This window comes from Procambarus clarkii, chromosome 30, assembly GCF_040958095.1.
Source record: "Procambarus clarkii isolate CNS0578487 chromosome 30, FALCON_Pclarkii_2.0, whole genome shotgun sequence".
Lineage (NCBI taxonomy): Eukaryota > Metazoa > Arthropoda > Malacostraca > Decapoda > Cambaridae > Procambarus > Procambarus clarkii.
The window spans coordinates 14,871,121-14,893,772 of NC_091179.1; the positions used below are offsets into that span (position 1 = coordinate 14,871,121).

At 36.5% G+C, this 22,652-nt stretch overlaps 1 protein-coding gene across 2 annotated transcripts in view; it reads left to right on the plus strand.

The window, feature by feature from the left end:
• The window catches only part of g (adaptor-related protein complex 3, delta 1 subunit-like garnet), a 72,362-nt gene that overhangs the window by 16,448 nt on the left and 33,262 nt on the right, over window positions 1-22,652 (plus strand). For both annotated transcript variants that reach the window (XM_045754131.2, XM_045754132.2), the window contains exons 6-9: window positions 4,279-4,352; window positions 8,872-8,921; window positions 9,249-9,298; window positions 10,498-10,546. In XM_045754131.2, coding sequence (XP_045610087.1) covers window positions 4,279-4,352; window positions 8,872-8,921; window positions 9,249-9,298; window positions 10,498-10,546 — 223 coding nt within the window. The remainder of the gene's footprint in view (window positions 1-4,278; window positions 4,353-8,871; window positions 8,922-9,248; window positions 9,299-10,497; window positions 10,547-22,652) is intronic.

Sequence of the window (22,652 nt, forward strand, 5' to 3'; positions counted from 1 at the left end):
AATATAATCACGGTTGCAATTTTGATCAAGCACTGGTATATCAAAAAGATGCAGAGTTAACTTGACAATAAGGAATGGCTGGTGTGCTCTACTCTATTGCCCAATAGGTTAGAATGACAAGTCCACCACATACGAATTTCCTTAATAGAATAACGTAGCAAGGGGATGCATGCTTCCTCGGGGCACAGGCACCAGATCTACAAACTGACCAATGGTGTTGCAAAGCAGGTACCGGAACCAATGATATTGATCTTTACATGATGGGTAGAAGAGTGATGTCATTACCACGTCACTGTTCATCACAACGGTTGAGGCTGACCCCAGAGGTCATGCTCATCTCTCCCGTCTCTGACGTCCCCTCTTCTCTCGCTTGGCACCTTTTAACTTGTGTACTCCCAGACTCTCATTTGGTATGGGGTAATTGGTTAACTTCCCTTTATCTACTTTCTGCCTGGACATAGTGACCTCCGTATGATACAAATATTCCTGAATATGTGGACATACTAATGACACCCAACACGAGTTTTCCATCCAGAGGTAAAAGAGATGGGACCTTGTACATGGCTAGGTGCACTGTACACTGCAATGAGCCATTCAGGTAATCTGTGGGAGCATCTTGAGAGACCATACTCTCACACAGATGTAAGCCCCATGTACCTGTTTGAGTTTTAAATCTTATGCTGGACCTAAATCAACCCTAGTTGACATGTGCAATAACGATGAAATGACTTGGGTTGTTATACACAGTTGAAGGGTTAATGCTTAAGGAAATGTAGTTCTATATCCATTACTGTATTAGATACGGAATTATACTTGCTCTGGTAGAGGTATACATTAGAGCAATGTGTATTTTTAGCATATTGTATTTGGTCGTATGTTGTATGTGCATGCCAGCGAGTGATGGTTCACAAATACATGTACTAGCTTGACTTGTACTAAAATCATTTTTCTTTGGAAACCAAAGTCAACCAGCATAATTCATTGTTCCTGCTGCATCTGACTTTCTGAAGAAATTGGTTTCATTTGAACAAGAGTCCACTGTATATTTTTGCATAAATTAAAGAGAATCGGTTATGTTCAGTAAATTTGCCTGATTAATTATTTCAGTACTATTCAGAACATTCATAAATTAGCCGAGCTTTTTGGTATTGTCTAGGTGGAAAGTAGAGGCTACATTGTCATTACACACATTCGCCATCACTGTAGAATCTTCACAATGCTGTACATCTCACATTATTGTAGCATCTTCACTACTAATTTGGTAGTCTTGTGGTTCCTCTAGAATCAGAATTTTGGGGAGTTACATTGTTGTCCCATATAGTCACCAACAGAATAGGAAAGAGCTTGTATGGTTTACCACCCAAACATATATTTGCTGTCTGATGGTCACAGTTTTGAAAAAATCAGATTGGCTCATAATCCACTTAGAAGCCCTTTGGCCTTGGCTACAACTGCCCATGAGGTCGCATTATCATATTTTTAAATAGCATACAAATAAAAAAATTGCCTTTGGGTTTTCTGATGTGCTAACACACTTGTGCTTTGATTTGCCAGTGCCAGTACTGTATGTTGATTTGCTACCCATAAATAATGTCAATAAAGACATTATTTAGCGAGATTTTGAATAAAATTTTAGGCATTAGCCTAAATAAGAAGCTCCTACTTTTCAAAAAAATTGTACTTTCCTGCTTTGAGTATAGCTTGGTAGTTGCTTTCCCTTTCAAAGCAGGAGAGATTTCTGAAATAGAGGGAATGCAGAGAATATGTATGGCATGCTATGACACAAAGCACCTAAACTATTGGGACCTTCTCAAAGCTCTCAACGTGTATTCTAAAAAAAAAAAAAAAAAACTACAAAGGTATCACACATTTACAATGAAGATTCTGGAAGGCCAAGTCCCAAATTTGTATGGTAAAATAACAACATACTAAATGAAAGATAAGGTAGGAAATGCAGAAGACACACAGTAAAGAGTAGAGATGCCATAGGTACAATCAGAGAACACCGTGTGAACATCAGTATTATTAAAAAACATCAATATTAAAAAATATTGGCAGTTCAAAAGTGGAAGTTAGAGAAAATTAAGGATTCCTGGGAATCAGATTGTGGGGTAAAAGGGTCTAGGGTTTTCTGAGCCTTGGGGTGCAATTCTTGTGTCAGCCGAGTCTGTGAAAACTGAAAGAAGTCTCTTTCAGTCGCGCTTACAAACTGAAAGAAGTTCAACAAGGGCTGCCTAGCTACTCAGTGGTTCAAGAGAAAGCTGGCCAGACACTTTTTGAGGAGGATTTTGCATGGGTAGTTTTGGTATTTCATCTGGGCAGTCAAATCTGGTGAAGGGAGTGCCAGTGCAGATGAGTGGGTATCCTCAGGATAGCCCACCACATGAAAGGTATTCAAAATAACCAAAGTGGCATTAAACAAAAGTGAGATGATTGAGCGACAAGCATGGGATGTGGTCTCAATGTGTAGAGAGAGAATGCATACGTGTATAGGATAAATAAATTTTGATATTCGATAAAGGAATTATTGATGGGCAGGCAACTAACATTCTTACAATGGTGAAAGAGGGAAAATAGAATCCTGACAAACATTTTTGATAAGCAAATATTAATACCTGTTGCAAGCAAATTAAGGGAAAAAACATTAATTAAATCAATTGTTTGTTCACAATTCTCTCCTGTTTACATATCTTACCAGTTTTAGGTCCTGTTTTATTTGGGTATAGAATATGAATACTGTGACTAATTTGTCATATCCAGCATTGTCTAGTTTCTTCTGTAATATAATGATATTCATTAAAAGAATTTATTTACTACATGAATATATATATGGTGTGCTGTGATTGCTAATTAGATTTAGAATGGAGATATCAATTTGGAATATTAACCCAGTAAATACGTTCATTGATACATATTTCATTGCTGCTTATACTATGTTTTCACACTGTTCGTTGATATGAAATCACCTATTAACACTTTCGCGCTCTCCGCAAAGGTCACTCAGCCAACCGAATGTGCGCGCTGCGTTTTTATCGCTTAAGCGTAAAAACAAAAATGTGTATACTCTTTTTACTCTCCTGACCTTAGTTCTCATGCTACGTATTTCATTTTGGCACCAACGTGTTTGCAATAAAATTCTCTAGAAGAACATTAGTAAAATAAGTCACGAAACATATAGGGATACCAGCACCAAATAAATAACTACGTAGATGACTCGCCGTGAGCGCCCATCAGCAACAAAATGTTTTTACTCTTGGGATTATAATCACCTCCACACTTGTTCTACAGCGTTAATTTTGGTATCAATGGACTCGCAATGAAATTCCCAACACGGTGATATGAATATAAGCGTTGAATATTGATGCAGCCCGCCCGCAAGAGTGTGGGAAGTGGTGAAATTGTTACCCGGTATCGGTGACGGGACGACGCACAGCGCTTTGAAAGTTTATACTTATTTCACTCTCATGACATTAATTTTCTATGTACGTCATTCATTTTCATGTCAATGTATTCGCAATAGAATGTTCTATGTGCCCATAGGTAAAAAATATCAACAAAGCGTAAGTTAGAATAGCGACAAATATAAAACAACGCTGGAACATATCAGTGAGCGTCAAACACACACGAAATATTTTTACTTTTGTTATGTTTGTCAAGATTATACTTGTTGCACACAGTTATTTTTGGTTGTATATTGATCGGAATAAAATTCCCTAAACAGACATATGCATATAATACATGATATGGGGGAAGAATTACCAGTATAAACGGCTAAAGTCACCCACCTGCAACCCGTTTGGGACAAAATACCATTTGATCGACGTTATCCACACCTTTCATGAACTTATTGTACCATGCAGCCTAGTGGTGAGAAAGAGAGCCTCATAGCGCGCAGTTTGAAACAAACCCAAAGTAAATCGGATAAAAATTGAATTTTATACAAATATTTTAAAAGTTGACATAACTTTATGTCCACTATGCGTTTACGTTAGACGAAACCGAACGCGCCGGCGCGTCCAGATAGCGCGAAAGTGTTAATTCTTATTTTATTGAATATTAGAACTGTATTGTAGGTAAATATGAAAATGTTATATGCAGTTCATTTCCATGCATGAAGAAAACTATCACTATTATTTTAATATCACGCTTATTATTTCTAGAGTTTCATGGCCATTATATTTGTGCCTTACACTTTACCTTTCTTAAAGTTGAGGCAAGTATCTGCACTAGTGTACTGTATATCCTTTTGTAATGAACAGGCTTTCCCTTCTTTGGCAGTTTGGTGCTCTGACCCCTCTAGAGCCCAGATTAGGCAAGAAGCTGATAGAACCTCTCACAAATCTGATCCACAGGTAAACGTTTTTCACAATGTTGATATGAGTTTTAGCATTGACTTTGCTTGCATTTAAAACGAGATTTTTGCTTTTATTAATTACTGCAGCTTGTGCTATGCTTAGTTTGTTGGATGATTGAAAAAAATCTGTGTAAAGGCAAATAGGAAACTAATTTCACTTTTTTTGGTGTTAAAACTAAAAAGTTAATGCATGCTATTTTTATCAATGTTGATTTCCTATATAATCTAATCCAAATACCATCAGTTTCATGAAATATAATGAATTTGGCATTTAGTGTCAGTCCTTGGGTATATTATGGAAATATTTCTTTATTGGTGAGGCTTATGACTTTTAACAGTAGCACAATACTGTATATGTTGATAATAAGTAAGTACAATGTTAATCTACTGACTGGTTTTTGCACAATTTAAAACTTAATTTTTTTTTCATAAATTCATTATTGCTATCACATATTTTTCTTGAGAATGCACTCTTTATTGCATTTACTGTACTTATAATATTTACACTTTTAAATTGTTGATTTTGTAAATTTGAGCATGGATGTGAATATTTGATTTTTTAACTACTAATAACTTGAAATGGGCCTGCCATCCTAAGTTGTTTGATAACACCCTAAGAGGTTGTATGTACTTTGCGACTTTTGAAATGCTTTCTGGTACACAATGTTCCCAACCAGTTTTTGAGGCTGTCGGTAAACATCTGCCGCCTTAAAAAGTTATATGAATTTGGGGATATTTTTCCTGTGCTCATGGCCGGTCGGCCATGGAGCCGGTCGGCCGAGCGGACAGCACGCTGGACTTGTGGTCCTGGGTTCGATCCCAGGCGCCGGCGAGAAACAATGGGCAGAGTTTCTTTCACCCTATGCCCCTGTTACCTAGCAGTAAAATAGGTACCTGGGTGTTAGTCTGCTGTCACGGGCTGCTTCCTGGGGGTGGAGGCCTGGTCAAGGACCGGGCCGCGGGGACACTAAAGCCCCGAAATCATCTCAAGATAACCTCAAGATGGCATGGCTTTTAACAATGTAGGAAGACAAAATGTTGTTTTGAATATTATTTTTGCTTTGGTTATGCAGATATTACCTGATGTAATATGCTTTTGATAAATTAGATAAAATTTTTGATTGCCTCAAAATAAGGAATAAGTGGCTTGGTGACCTATATGAAAATGTATAAGTTACAAAGACATTCGATTAAATGGCTTCGAAACTTAAAAAACAATCTAAGACGGGATGGAGGCATTTATTATGCAAAATTTGTTCACCAAATTCAGGTGTGACAGGAATTAGCAAAATTTTTATGGAAGAATTCTTAAATTCAAAGCATTGAGAACACAATATCATATATTAAAATAAAGAAAATGTTCACAGATTCTCGTGTGTAAATAGAATAAGTTGAATGAAGGGATAGTGTATTCCAAACCAGTTTCAAAACTTTAAATGGCACTGATTATAGGGCGAATGGCATTGATTATAGGGAAAATGACACGCCACAAGCTTAGCTCTCATCCTGTAACTACATGCGAGTATTTCCACACAAGCCACATTGTGTTATTACTGTTCGATGCTTGCAAATGATGCACAAGACAGTGTGAAATGATGGAAGTTGAAGTGCATGGTGCAAATACTAGTATGAGGATTTTAGAATCTTACCAGGCAGCCCTCACTGTCTCTGGTCTAAATTACTTTCATCATTATCTGATGAGCTATACTGTATTAACGTTCAATCTGTGAAATTTTGTACATTCTTTTTTAATACTAAAATTTTCCAGCTTTTCTAATGTCTTTGCAATGCTGTATGTTGTCAATAGCCATTAGAGTACTTGCAAGCAATGCAAACCTAAGCTGTAAAGATTTGCATCAGAAATAATGCATGTCTGCTTAATTATACCAGAGAATCAACTAGGTCATGCAGGAATTTTGTCAAATATTGCGGAGGATTGCTCCGGCCACCTAGGGAAATGTAACCGTAGATGTGACATTACAAAATACATGTAGCGGTCTCGAGCGTTGTGTGCCTTGTGGAGCATCCCCAAACATGTCACATAATATGTGGAGCATGGTAAAGATTGAACTACCTTATTCTTTATTTACCAACAAACATATTTACTTGGCTTGCACTCTATTACCTGTATGTAATTTATAAAAAATATATAGATTAATAAAGTGCAACTGTGTGTATATGTGGTGTAAAAAAAAAATATAAAAAAGTATTCTTATAACGTGATTAATTTGCATGCAAAACTAAGGAAAATGCAAAAAAACACATCGAAGTTATTTTGCATTTCATGCACACCAAAAGATTGTGCTGGGTAGGGGAGTCATTTGGTCTATGGACTGTCATGATATAAATTTCTCGATCAAACTCAAGGAACGAGTTGTGATATTAGAAGGATTGTGCATTTGCCTTTTCACTTAAGTTTCACTTTTCACTTAAGACTTGTTCATTTATATATAATTAACACAAATTCTGAGTACTGCACATAGGCCTACAATGTAATATATTGTATTACATTACAATATAATGTAATAGAACCTGTATTGCATGTTAATATATTTCAGGCATAGTTCAAAGGAAGTGCCATGCAACCCCACTCCTTTGGTGCTTTTCTGTCTGGTAATGTCAACCAGAAATACATTCAAGCACTGGTGGGAAACACGAAATTGTGATTCGATGATAATCACCATGCTTGTAGTTTAAGATAACCTCATTTATAGTAGGCAATTAAAAATAATAGATTTTCATGATGCATTATATAATCTCATTTACATAATTTTTATAAAAAAACGTAATGATGGCTAAAATTAACATTTCATAACTAAAATACCCAGGGGATCAATGTATAAAGATAGTATAGTGATAAACACACATTATGGATTAAAATATATCTGCATTATACTTGGTTTGGTGTAGTGCATCAGTGTCTAATTCCCTAATATTTTTGTTGTTGGGGATTGGAATCCTGTGTGTGTGTGTGTGTGTGTGTGCGCATGTACTTGCCTAATTGTGCTTGCGGGGGTTGAGCTCTGGCTCTTTGGTCCCGCCTCTCAACCGTCAATCAACAGGAAGTTGATTGTGTGTGTGTATTAATTATACGCTGTAAGATTGTTGAGGTCCCTTCCAAGTTCAACCCACCCACAACAGTTACCTAACTCCCAGGTGTATGTATATTGCTAGGTGAACAGAGGCATTAAGTGAAAGAAAATTTGCCCAACTATTTCTGTTTTGTCACTTAGGAATCGTACCCGCTATCCCTGATTATGAGTTAAGAATGAAGCCAATTGTACTGCTACTGACTACACTTTCTATTCATTCTATTCATTTCTCACTTCAGGGTACCCACTAAAGATTTGGAAGTCCAACCATACTAATTGTATCAATTACATGAAACGCCGATTTTTAATTTTCTAGTGTCCTTACAGTCGTATAACTTAGTGTCTTTGAAATAGGTAAGGGAGACTGGCTAGGTTAGCCATAGTGGCTTTGTACCACCCACATGTTTGCTATACATGGTGACCTATGTTTACCATATTTAGGCATATAAATGATACTTAGGATTGAACTGCAACATTAGCAAATTTGCTGATATTTTCAAGATAAGTAATGGAAATACATTTCTCTTTCTTGTGGCCTGTTGAAAGGAATTTCCTGTATGGACAAGTTCTGTAGTGTTGACTTTTTTATTAGTGGAAGAATGGTGGTTCACCTTTTTAATGATCTCTTCTACAAAAATTAGAATACTGTATCTGTTCTAAGTTCCTTATCAATGTGCTTTCTTCTGGAACTTTGTGAAAGAGCATACTAAGGGAACTTGTATAGGAATGTGCTAGTGAAAGCCTTTACCTAATCTAGGTGAAGATAGAAGTGAAAATCAACTATAGTGTCTTTTAAGTGTGCTCAATGGATTTCTCATGATCTAAACTTCTAATGTTATACCAACATGCAAAAATCTTTAAAAACATGTCCCATATTAAGAGTACTGTACCATTCTTCCTATATTTCCTATTCCTATAGGCAATGTTTTCCTTCAAACTGTCATATAAAGGATGTTTTCTATGAAAGCTTGGTTTAGCCCATAAACATTACTTTTCAAAGATAGTGCCATGGCCCACTTAACACAGTTAATCAAAATTGATTTAAATTCTAAATTAATCATGTAATTTATTACAAATTAGCACATTGATTTTCTTATACCCCAACACTATGACCTCTCAGGATTCGAACCCAGGCCACTGCAAGTCTCCCCATGAATGGTGCTGGTACTCTGACCACTGTACCAGCGATCATCTAGTGTAGTAGTCAGAGTACCAGTGCTGTTGATGGGAAGACCTGCTGTGGCCTGGGTTCGAATCCTGAGTGAGGGGTCATAGTTTGAGATATAGATATATATATATATATAAAATATAAATTATTATTAATTATTAATATTATAAATTATAATATTATAATATACAGTAATTATAATTACAGTACAATTAATATTATACTGTATACCAACTAATTTTTTTTTTTTTTTTCAGTACTTCAGCTATGTCCCTTCTTTATGAGTGCATCAACACGGTCATTGCTGGTATGTTTTGGTGTAAAATTTCTAATGTAGCTTTTTGCTTGGTTGTATTAGTTAATGTAGTTTTCATGGGATGTGCCATGTTTCTGTTTAGTGAATTTGAAGAAAAGTGTTCTTAAGTGTCGGTTAATCCAGTATATGTTAAGGGAAAGGAGTTTGTTGTAAATCTGTTTTTTATAGTTTGTAAATATATTTATAAAATCACTTTAAATATTATCTGCAAGATGTATAAATTGCTTATCAGTTCATACAGTATTCAAAATAAACAGAATACAGTACTTGTTTTTGTGTACTGATGTGTTCTCTTTCTCTCCCCATGTGCTCTCACAGTGCTCATTTCTATTTCTTCCGGGATGCCAAACCACAACGCCTCCATACAGGTACAATCACATTATGTTTTTGTACAGTTTATGCAAAAGTAAATTGAGGCATAGTGCTTTAGAGGAAAATGTTAACTTTTTCTTTTTAAAAAATATGCTAATTGAAAGATCTCTATGCACATAAAAACATATTGTTGATCATGAGGCTAATATTGATATTTACTTTTGAATGAAGCATTTTGTCGCATGTGTGGCTGAATTTTTAAAAATGTAAAATCATATGGTCTTTTACTAAATCTGTGACAAATTAATACTTTGCATACTCCTGAAGATTCGATTTCTGCAATTATAATATGTTGTCTGTTAGGTATATTTAGAATTTTATTACATAACTGATTTATTTTCTTTATTAACCCTCAAACTTCACATTAGATTTGTTAGATTTTAAATACGCATGAAATGATAAAGGAAAAGGCTCTGTTCCATAGTTTAAATGCTGTGGAGTTCATATGTTGCCAATTTTGTTGCCCGGCAGGTGGGGGTCTGTATTGAGGCAAAAAAGTGATGTTAGTATGTCACTCGGCAGTGTGTGTGTGCTGTAAGACCTCGGTAATTTGAATTCTTATAACCTGAATTGGAGTAATCCAAATTAAGTCACATTTGAGTTTTTGAACTTTTAACCCAAATTGAAATTTGGGGTGAAAGGCTACACAGTACTGAATAGCTTCTGCAGACTAAATTCAAATTTGTAAATTTTTTGGACATTCTAATAAAAAAGTTGGCTAACTTGAACAGGGGTGTGGCCCCATATGATTTGGATTACTGAGGATAGACTGTGTGTGTGTGTGTGTTTTTCCTCCACATCTTGTTTGTTTTTTGCACTTGCTCTGGTCAATTAATGTTTTGGGGAGTTGGTAGTGGAAACAGTTGCTTATTTTATATAAAATATTCATTCAACATGCTTTCTGGACACTTTCTGCACCAAGACTGACAAAAACCAATTGTCCAAAAAAAGTAGGCTGTCGTCCTAAAAAAAATTTTGTTTGCAAACCTAGAAATTAGTTTTAGCTATTGTCACTTTTCCATTCTACCCTACTACTGCTATTAATATAGCATCCAGCTTTGAAAAACATTAAAATCTCATTGAGCCATATTGAGGGTAATACTGTTCAATGATACCATTCTACCCTTTCGTTCTTCTCCTTATGCCTTCCCTAATTCACATTACCATTTGTTTTTATAAGTAATTTTCTTTACAGTTGTGTGTGCAGAAACTGAGAATTCTGATAGAAGACTCCGATCAGAACTGTAAGCATTTTCCGTTTGTTTTTCATTATAATTTTTCTTATTATTTATATATTTTATTTTGTTACTGCTTTTTCCACAGATCATACCATTAATTTATTTTCTGCACAACTATTTGCATAGAATATTAAAAGCAGTAGTTTTTATAGAAGTATCTTGGGTATGCACATTGCTTTTTATTTTGTGAACACCCTTCCCACTCATGGCCACCTTGCCTTGACCAGAAATACAAGTGTTGCATAACTACTTTTAAGGGAGCATATTCTAAATTTGGCAGATGGTTTTATTTTAAATTCTTTGAACAAATGTGCTGAATTTAAATTTATGCATCTTTCCATTCAATTCCATCCACAAATGGCACTAAACTACATTGCCATGTGAATTTGTGTAGAAAATCAATCATCTGCTAAACAATTTTAATATGATCTTTCTACAGATTATATTTACTGAGAGTAATAAATACATGCAATTTATGTATTATTTTCTGGGCTGACCCTCAGTAGTTTCCTGATGCATTGGTTTTGGTACCCCACATACCTGCAAAATACCTAGTGTCTGGTCTTGCACAAGCCTACCAAATGCCAACATCAGAATCTTGTGTGCTCATAGAGGTAAGAGTAGCCTGGAGATCGGAGAACCTCAAAACCAGGTAAAATTGCCCAGAAAGTACAGGCAAAGCCAAACAGACTACATATCTTGATTAAAGATAAAAAAATGGAAATAATGAAAGCAATAGGTTTGTCAAATGTCAACAAACCATGTGCAAAAATCAAAGTGTACCACCAAATGGCAACAGGAAGCACCCAAGGGTTCATCCTGTTTGTGTGCCTTACTGTTTTTGAGTAAGTGGGATTAGCATTCCTTGAACTGGGTTGTTCCTTGGGGCATCATGCTCAACATTTCCATTTACAATATACGAGTGTGTTTATACTCTCCATCTTGCGTGATCTTAGCCAATTAGTTTGTCGTGACTTTATTTCAGGGGTTGCCTTTTCTAACATCATTTGATTGTTGTTTCCTCACCAGTTATATCTTTAAGGGGTTTGAGTGTTCTTCCTGAGGCTTCCTGGAGTGATTTGCTCACGTTCTTTCTCAGGATCAAGGACCACTTTGTAAATTGACCCAAATTCATTGGAGATTGGCTCTACAGCTGTTTCCTGGGCATGTTATGACATCCTAGGTTCATCCTGGCTGGCGGACAATCCATTATTTTTCTTGGAGAAATGGGCTTATTTCTGGATTAGTCAGAGGTTGCCTAAATCTTTAATGTATTTTTAGGAGTACCTTTTCTAATATGCTTATGTAGTTTTATTTGCTCCTGCCCTTTCATGTGATACAGTATTGGTTTAGAATGCTTCGTGTATTGCATTTCTTAAACTATCGGTAGTGTTAATCACTGTAGTAAACAAGGCTCAAACCCTTTCAAGAGTGGTTTTCTGGGTCTTACTTGAAATGTTTTCGATACAATTACTCAAGGAGATGGGTTCACCTGCTGCAATTGGGATCCTCTTCATTCTTGTCTACTGTGGTATCTGGTGCAGATACCATGTCAAGGCTTTTTACTCCATTATTTCATGATGAGGTGATAGGTTATTATGCTTCATGTTAAGTTTAATGGTATGCAGTCATATTTTTAGGAGCTGGTTTGAATTTTCTTTTTTACTATTTCCTTCCCTATTTTTTATGCTACTATTTTCTTCATGAGTTGTAGATTAAGCACTAGTTTTGGTAGGAGTGTCCTCCCAACCCATCTTTTAACTACAGTATTTTGGCTGTGTTCTGCCTCTATGGTTACCTGTGAAATAGCTGTTGGCTGTTTTTGGCAGCATTTTCTGCATTTCCTGGTTGAGGTCTGGGTTCTGGTACACACTACCATTTGATTAGGTTTTGAGGCTGGAAGGGCTTCACCCATAAACCCTCTCGTGGCAAGTTCCAGTGACTGTGATGAGATGCATCTGTGGGGAGCATTTCAGCAGCGATGTGACTGGGGTGGAGGGATGTTTTTGACATTTCACCTCATGTTTTGGAGCCTGCATTGATCTTACTCTCGACCTTCGTTATCAGTGCCCCCAGATTCCTTCCCAGCCATCTATGCCGATGCTATGGACTGTTATGTGGGATTTATTTGTCAATGTAGTTGCTTTGTGAGCTTTTGCATTTTGTATCTCATTTTATGGCCATTTTTCAAGTTGTCCATCAGGTTTTCATTCAGCCAGTCTGATGTTTATCTGCATGTGCATGGTGTGCATAAGGATGCTGCCATTACTGCTTTCATTGCTAATATATCTATGGATAGTAATTGGGTTTCTTGCAGTTTAACAGTGTGTACTGCTAGTTAACTTTTGAAGGTTTCCTATCCTCATTGAGCATATGTGACGCTTGGATTCCTTTCCAGTTGCCTAGTTCATTTTTTTTCTCAAGAGTCCTAGGTTTCTGGCCTTCATATCCTATTGGTCATCTTTCGATCACTGTTAGTCCTTTATTAATGTTTCTTTTAGCTCAACAATGATTCCTTTAAGGTGTTATTTGGAATATACACTATAGAGCTACAGAGAGCCTACAAAGAAATCAAGAATTGAATATTGTGAAACCTTATTCTGGGCAGCCTCAGCTTACCAAGCCCACCTATTTGGTTTTGCTCTTCCTTTCCATAGGGACGGTGTGCATTTTAGGGGGGTGGCACAAGATGGGATGGGTGACCTGAGCTTCTGTTTGGAATTTCACTTGGATACGAGTGCATGGTTTGTTGACATTTGGAAAACTACCACTTCCCTTGTTTCCAATTTTCTTAAAAAATTTGTTGTAGTTTTTGCTATGTACTTTCCAGGTGATTTGACCCAGTTTTGAGGTTGTTCTTGAATCCCTAAACTTCTCTTTGTCTTTAGCATACCAGATTCTGGTCTTGGTGTTTGGTAGGTGTGCTGAAGTCCTGAGGCCTGTTAGTTTCATGGATGTATCTGTTGTGCCAGAACCCATACACCAGGAGTCTACTGAGGCCTTCCAGAAAAGGGCATTTCATTATATTCAACACTTTATTTTTGTAAGAGAATAGGTTCTAGTATGAAAAGTATTCTCTGCATTATATCTAACATTTAATTAAATAAGAATATTAAGAAAATAATTACAGTAATTTGTTTACCTGTGTGCATGAGTGGGAGATGACATTAATGAGGTTTAAGAGTGAGGTTCAGATCAAGTATTTAGTTGGGTGTGAAACGCATTTGAATGATTTATCTAATTGAAGGTACTGTAGTTTATTTGAATTTTTTTCTAATTTTTATATTTAAAAATGTCTAAGTTATGATTTGTTAGTCTTACTTCATGGGTAACTATGTTTGTAATTTGAGATCTAGGAGTTAATTTTGGAAGTTATTTTTAAAGTAATCATCCTGGGAATCAAAACAATAATGCCAGTATTCCTTCAACTTCTGGCATCTCATAAAGTCCTCATTGTAGACTGTAAGATTACATGCATTGCAATGGAAGCTGAAAATTTGTCTTAAAGTTACTTACAATTTAGAAACAAGAAAAAAATCACAGATCATGTGTGATGAATATTTGAAGTGTTGAAGTCTTTGTGATGTGATGTACCAATAGCATGTATTATATAGGTCTTGTGACATGGTGAATTGTCATACTGTGGAAGCCAGGAACTTCAGCAGTTAAAGACAAATTGCTATTGGAATGGTTTTTATCATTGTATCACTGTCTGTTGTACCAAATGATAAATGGAGATAACATTCTGGATGTTGCAGCTTGAATATCCACAACTTTTTGTAAAATGTTTAAAATCACAAGGATTCTGTGTACCTTTTGAGAGATCTGGTAGCAAGTGACTTAACACATAAACAAAGTTTTTCTCAAAACATGGAATTAAGACCATTCAGCCTGTCCAAACAAATAATTACACTTCCTTTACTCCCAGAGTTCATTATTAGAAGGAATCACTAGTTGCAGGAACTGTCAGAAGTCTTTGGTCTCCCAGGATGATTACGTTGAAGGTGCCTTCATTAGGTAACTAATGAATACCAAACTACAAGCATGTTAAGAAAGTAACTAAATTTTTGGATCGTGTCTCTTAATGTCTATTAGGAATTTTTCCTTAAAGATCATATGCAACCATTTTTGAAGTTTGGAGAACTTAAACATGTTATGATCTGTCATATCTGAAAAAAGAACAAAATTTATTGCATGTTGAATAGTAAAAATTGAATTTTTGCTATTGTTTATTTGTCAATAAATCATTATAATGCCTCAGTAAATACACAATTAAGTTTTCACAGGGTTATGTTTGTAGGCATCTGTGCTGTATCTGGAAAATGCTTTTTGTATATTGTATCTGAAACATTCAACACACAAATATGTGCTAATGTAGTCCTTGGGCCAGATATTGGGATCATTGTATCATTATTGAGAAGGGAAGGGGAAGACCATGAGTGATATCTGAAAAAATAAGTGCTCTCAATGTTTCCATTGCTTTTGATCCCTAGGAAGTTTTGTATAAATGCAAGAATAGATATAAAATGCCATATCTGAGAAGGGCCATTCAGTTGTTTTTCAACAAAGTCCTCGGAGTAAAACAACTTGAAAGTCCATGTGAAAGCAGGGAACTTATTCAAGCAGTCACCATGAAGCATGAAGTCGACTGGGAATGAGGTGAACTTGAGTTGATGATATAGATCCCTCATTCAATAAGAGACAGGTGGCACAGTCACTTAAAGTTAATAATTGGCATTGTAGATCCAGTTCTGCCTCTATATGCCCCATGCTAGATCTTGTAACAGAAGAATAGGCTGCTGTATATCATTGTTTTATGATGCAACCCTCATTTAAAAAAAAAAACTTCAGACGGTTGTGGTACAATACATTGCAAAGTGAACTAGATACAAGATAAAAGATTGGTGTAAAAAATGGCTATTGGAGTTAAATCCATTAAATTACAAAGTTGAGGATAAAAACAATATTGAGAAGACTGAGAAGCACTACAGAATGAAGGGCAGCTTCTGCATTAGAAATGGTTAGGAGTAGGCATATCTCCAAAGCTATGGCCAGAATCACATTTGCTGAATTCTGTTGGCACTGTCTGCCAAACTGGCCAATGCAAGGCAAGTCTTAATGATCTTAGATACATGAACCTTCCAAGTGCTAGTTACACTCTGCGTCTTGCCACCAAAATATACCACCACCACACATCATCACAACTGGTAGTCTTCCTAGATTGCCAGAAAACTTTTGGTCCTCATAAAACACCAATACACAAGATGCAGACTGGCTGAGATAACAGGAAAAATATTGAACTGGCTGCAGTACTTAATGAACCAGAAACAAAGGGTCATAGTCAGAAAGGATATGTCAGACTGGAGAGGAATGGAAAGTGGTTCACAGGGCTCTGTCTTGGGACCATTGCTCTTTTTAATTGATGTAAATGACATCAAAGAAGGAGTGAGCTCCATCATCTGAAAACATGTACTCACCTAGTACTCGTCTAGTAATCCACATGTTGATGTTTGCAGATGATGCAAAGTTAATGAGGAGAGTAAGAATTGAAGAGTGTAGGGTGCTGCAAGAAGACCTGACAAACTTGAGTAGCCAGATAAATGGCTGCAGAAATTCAATCTAATAATTGTAAAGCATTGAAAATGAGCAATGGAGATAGGAAACCTGTATTTAACACCATGTAGAGAAGGCAGTTACAAGAAGCAATAAGAGAAAAAGACCTGGGAGTAGCAATAATTTCAATATTAACACCAGAAGTTCATGTGAATGGGATATCAACAGCATGTGTGAAGTTAGCAAACATAAGAACATCATTTTAGAGGTAAAGTAATTTCAGGAGAAAGCACTAAGCCATACATGCTGGCTACACGAGACCATTTCTTGAATATGCAACACCAGAATGGTACCAATGTCAGTGTAGCATAAACAGAAACTTGAGAAAAGTTCAGATTTTTACAGCTAGATTAATACAGTTATGAGGTCAAGTTGAGAGAACTCATCCTCAACCTTAGAGGATAGAAGAAATAGAATAGAGAAAGTAATCAAAGCAGCTTATATAAATTAAAACGAGATAGGACAAAGGGACATCAATTGACGTTGGACATACAATCGAGTCAAGATGTAAGGAAGTTCTCGTTCCCTGTACCGGCAGTTGGAAAGTGGAATGCACTGAAGGAAGAGGTTATTGAAACCCATTCCATCCACAACTTTAATGAAACAAAAATTTATGAAAATGATAATACAGTATTCAGACAAGGGTAATTAGCATGTTGGGTATAAACAGCTTGGAGGCTGGGTAGAGAGCTAGATCTCACTCCCCATAGATCAGTGACTATCAGAGTCGCTGATAGGTAAGCACTACTACCAACTGCCACGACACAAGACTATCACTGCATACCACTGCCACCTGCTACTACATACCACTGCCGTATGCCACTACATACCGCTGCCACTACATACCGCTGCCACTACATACCACTGCCATCTGCCACTATAATGTCCCTTTCACTTTGTCAGCACCACCAGCCTGCCTCTTATCCCTTGCACCTATCAGTTCTCGCGTGCTCACTACACTCCCTGAACTCGTAATAGCTACTGTAATTGCTGCACCCATGTAATCATTGCACACAAAGTTCTCATTATTTTTCCCTGTTTGCATCCCGAGTGAGAGATTTTGCCCATGGCTACATTTCTCAATTACCCTAGGTTGAACTACCGCTATTGTAAATCTTATGATAAAATGTGGTTGTGTGCTGGGGTGGAGGGGTAGTGATTGTGTGTTAATTCCTAGAGAAAGTATGCTCAGATGCTAAACTGATGAATGTTCAACTCTTGTAAATCATAGAGGTTCTTAAAGTAATAATATAGTGATATGTTACAATTTTGTTAGTGATTTTTTTTTTTTTTTTACCCATATGGCTACCAAAAATGAAAACAAAGTTGTGGAGTCTAAAAGATGATACCTAACATTTATTACTGCAACATTTATTGACAGTTTAGCTGGTCTAGCTCAAGACATGTCATGAAGACGTAAAATGCTTGAAAAACCATGCCACTTGGAAAATGTTTTTAAAAGTATCGCTACTCGAAAAAACTGTTTTCTCAACATTTAACCACTGAACTGCGCAACGCGCCTGCGGGTCCTCGACGGGGGGTGCGCAAAGCGCCTCCGGGCTCTTACATTTTTAGTGTATGATTCAAAACTCCCGCAGCTACATGGGGTTCACATCAGCTTCCTCAGGACTCTTGTAAACAGGCGCCATTTAAAAAAAAAATCATGGGTAACATTCCCGGGTGCGAGAGCCTCGGTACTAAGTGAGCAACCAAGGCTGGTGCACGCAGCATGAGCTTATAGCACTGCTGTTCAGCTTGTGACCACAGCGTCACCTAATAATGTCAAAATATATATATAACTGGTATTATTTAGCCATGATAGTATTACAGAAGAGCCTGAGTGAGATAATGACTGTGTACTATGTTCAAATATCAGTGAACCAATGCTGTTCACGATGTTCACAGCGCTAGCCACAGCCCCACAGCATTATTTCATCCGTCTAGGAATCTTCAAATGACTTCATATGTTACTTTACAAAATAAACTTGTGGTCAGTTATTCATTTACAGGATTTAGTGACCAGGATTGTGATAATAGCAGGATTATGGTGATAATTAGCACTGTGCGTAGTATTGTGGGAGGAAGTAGTTTGGTTAGGGAGGGAATCCAGATAGCGTCATTGTGTGTGGCAGCCACTCTTGTTTTGCTCACCATAGTGGTTCGCTATGGTGAACACACATGTACATGGGTATATACAATGTGTGTATATAGTGTAATAAAAGCAACAGGAGTATGTTGGGAGGAGCCATTTTGGTGAGGCAGGCGGCGTTGTAATCGTAGCGTCGTCTGCTGGCTGTTGTGTGACTTCTCATGAAGTGTATGGTGGCCACTGTGCTGTTTGAACATAATACCGGCTTACTTGCATAGTTATGGTGAATAAAACATGTAGGTATGTATACATAACGTGTGTAAATAGTGTAATAAAAACAATAACAGTACTGTATGGTGGGAGGAGCAATGTTGGTGAGTAAGGTGTAAGGAGTGAGGGAGGGAGGGCTGGCTGGGTGTGGCAGCTGACACTTGTGGAGTTCTGAGCGTGTTGATGGTGAATGTATGTAGTATGTGATACTGTATAGTGTGTAAATATGTTGTAAATATACATAAATGACCATGAAACATTGGATATATGAGCAATATATGTGGACACATTTGAGACACACACAACACTGTCTTGGGACAGTACGGATGTTCTACTGCCATAATATTGTGTAAGTGTGCATTATACATAGGATTGGCAAGAAAAACAAAACAAATGTATTTGGAAATGTATGCAAAAAATGAACAAAAAAATGTTTGTGGCAACTCGCATATGTTGAAGCTGGCGGTCGACTAGCTTCAGGAGTCTGTCACGGGGAACCACCAAATCGTGACACCACGCGCCATTTTCCGGACCCCACTGAGGCCAAAGTAATTACAATTTCGATTTTTTTTTTACATATGTGATCAGGAAAGGGTATTTAACATTTAAAAAAAAAAAAAAAAAAAAAAAATCCTGAGAATTTATTTCATGCACATGGGGATGGGGAGTGCCGTATTTGGAAGGCAAGCAGCACAGTGGTTAAACCAATGCAGAATATTAGAGAAGATAAATATGTATAATATGCTTGACTCAACTTGCAAGAAATTTTATTTTTTATTGCATATAAACTTTAAGAAATATAAATGTTCTTGGGTTATATCAGCACCATCCATGATATAGATTTAGTAAAGTAAACAATATACACTTGCTGTATTTTCTGCATTTTGGTTGTTTGTCATGGACTTGTTGTATACAAAACATTTAGTACATTATTATTTGTATTTCTTTTGCAACTACAAGTACAGTGCTGTATTTAATTCTTGCATTTACCATTATTTATAGATATTATAAATAAGTTTAGTGAAAGCAATTTTCTCAAATTTTTGGTCCTATGTTTTCAGGGTCAGGTCAAGGAATTTATAACCTCATTAATGTCATATTTATATGCAAACATAAACAGGTGCAGAAAATCATTACATTATAAAATAATACAAAATGTTAGCCTATTAATGAGAGTTCTAGAAAGCTGCACTTTAATTATGTTTTGAATGTTGCCATCCATTATCCATGTACCAATTTCACTCTTCAGTTGCCTGCGTGGACCTTTATTGTTTAGGAGACTGGTACACTGTTTCCGGAATCTATGATTCACTCCTACTACTATTTTTGTTTAATTAGCTGTGGTATGGTATGATAATACCCTAATCGATAAATGTTTGTTCATTTGGAAACATTGTGAAAGTGAAATTCATTATGGTGAGTTTGACTCATGCCAAACCAGAGCTGGAATATGAGAGGAATGGTAACTCTGATTTGTTGTAAGTCATGTAGTGCATCATGTGTAAGAAAGCTAGTCTTTCCTTCTGTAACCCTTTGCAAATTTTACTAAGCTCAGTGTTTATTGTATTAAAGAACCCAAATTTCCCTTTCTTCAAGTAAATTTAATAATTGCCTACTAATATTTACCACATTTTCAAGATCTCGGTTAGTAACAAATTTTTTCCCAAACTCTCTGTAGTACAGACTCAGACAGGCAAAGTAGGTGTGTGCTAGATTTCTGTGATTTTATTTAATGTTATGTGGTGGAACATTTGTTTATGCATGCATGTTTTTCTTAAATATCAGTTGCAGAGTTTTTACCTATCTTCAGTAGCATTTTACTCTAGTATGTTTTGTTAGTTTAAGGAAGCATGGTATTTGATTACTTTAAAGTTCTAATTCAAAGATGTAATTACAGTAAGTGAATGAATTATACATTTACAGTTAGAAACCTTAATTATCCATATTTATTTAATTAAAATCTAAAAGAAGCAACTTCCTTCAATATTGTTTTTTTGTGATAAAATGTTTTGAGGCATCAGTGGATGGTGAAACACTTGTAGTGGCCAAGATAAATACTCATGGATAATGAAGGTGTAGTAGTGTATATCAGTCAATAGCTTTTACAGTATTTGAGTTTGTGATTATATACAAGTATTTTTTGGCATGTACCGTGTGTAAACGGTAATGCAGTACTCTTGTCATTTAATAGCCTCTATAAATACAGCTAAAAAGATGTAAAAATATTTACAAGATTTACAAATGCATTTGCTCTACTTCAAGTAATTAGAGATGATCATACTATATTACAGTAATTTTAGTCATTGTAAATCTTTTCATAAAAATAGTGTGTAATTACTTAAGTGTAATTACCTAAGTGTAGTTGCAGGATGAAAGCTACGCACAAGGTGTCCCGTCTTCCCAGTACTCTGTCATAAAACGCTTTGAACTACTGTACTTGTTTTGGCCTCCACCACCTCCTCACTTAACTTGTTTCAACTGTCTACCACTCTGCAAAAGAAAACTTTCTAATACTTTTTGGCACCTTTGTTTCCATAGCTTGAGTCTGTGTCCTCTTGTTCTTGAAGGTGCTGGTTTCGGGAATTTCTATTTGTCAATTTGGTAGATTCCTATTATTTTGTAAGTGTTGATCATATAACGTTTCTTTTTCTATCTTCTAGTTTTTGCATATTTAATGCCTCTAGCCTCTCCTCGTAACTTGTTTTTCAGTTCTGGAAGCCGTTTTGTAGCATGCCTTTGGACCGTTTCCAGTTTATTGATGTGCTTCTTGAGATATGGGCACCATACAACTGCTGCTTATTCCAATTTTGGTCTCACAAAAGTCATGAACAGTTTCTTTAGTATTCCAATATCCCTGTACAGTAGTTAAAAGCGAGTCTGGAGTTGGAAAGCATAGCATATTCTCCTCACATAGCGTCCTTTAAGTATTCCTCTCATGACAGTGTGCTATCCAGAACCACCCATCTATTTATTTCTTTGTTAGAGATCTTTAATTCCTTTGCACATAATTTGTAGGTTGTGTGTGGCCTATATTTCCACATGTCAAGATCATTTTGAAGGGCATGGCAATCATCTAAGTATCTTATCTTCCCTAGTATCTTAGTATCATCTGCATACATGTTCTTTAAATCTGTATTTCCTCTGGTAAATTGTTTACGTAGCCGAAACCCTGTGGTACTCGACTAGTAATACTCTTCCAGTCGGATACATTGCCTGTGTGCGTGCGTATTTGGCAATTTTGACCTCAAAACTCTACATTGGCAATATAATTTTTTTTATTAACACAACACTTATTTACAATCACAGCATTAAAAAAAATCAGATTGCTTCTCCTTATCCATGGTAATCTAAATATACTTGTCATTTAATTATAATGTAATTTATATACTGTATCTAAGGTGCTGCTTGTATTATGCTGCAATGTACTTATTTCACAGAGAAATCACACTGATACTGTATATATCAATGAGAAAATCAACTGGAGTTCTTAGGTGACTCGAACCTGTGACCAACTGACGGCCAGCTGCAACCTCTGCCACTGTACCACCCTTGACCTTTTGTAACTTATACAACTTGGGATACTACTTAATCAACAGGAAGTCTGGAGGCCTCTCCTGAAGCCGTACCAAGCTTTATGTATAACCCCCAGGCACCCAAATGTGGGTAAAATAGGTCAACACCGTATGCCCCAACATCAATTACACAGAGAAGTCACACTAACGTGATATATCAATGAGAAAGTCAATTGAAGCTCTTCAGTGATTCGAACCCGTGACCAATGGACTGCCAGCCACGGCCTCTACCACTGTACCACCCTGACCTGCTATAAGTTATACAACCTGGGATTCTGCTCAGAAAGGTCAGGTGAAGGGGTGGTGCTAACTAGCTGTGGACCTCGGCAACAATTGCGAACATACATAGTTTGAATCAGGGTTACAAATGTTGTCCAAGCAGTTTTTTTTTTTTTTTAAGAGTTCTTCATTACTGATGGTCTTTTCTTTGGTACTGGGGTGGTTGTATTCCTAGACTCCTTTATGCCTCTATTGAGGGGGCCAGATTCTGGTCTTGGTCTTCAGTAGGTGCTTGTGATTCGTTGAAGCCTGATGCAGTACCTAAGGTTTGGAAGGTCAGAAGTGGATA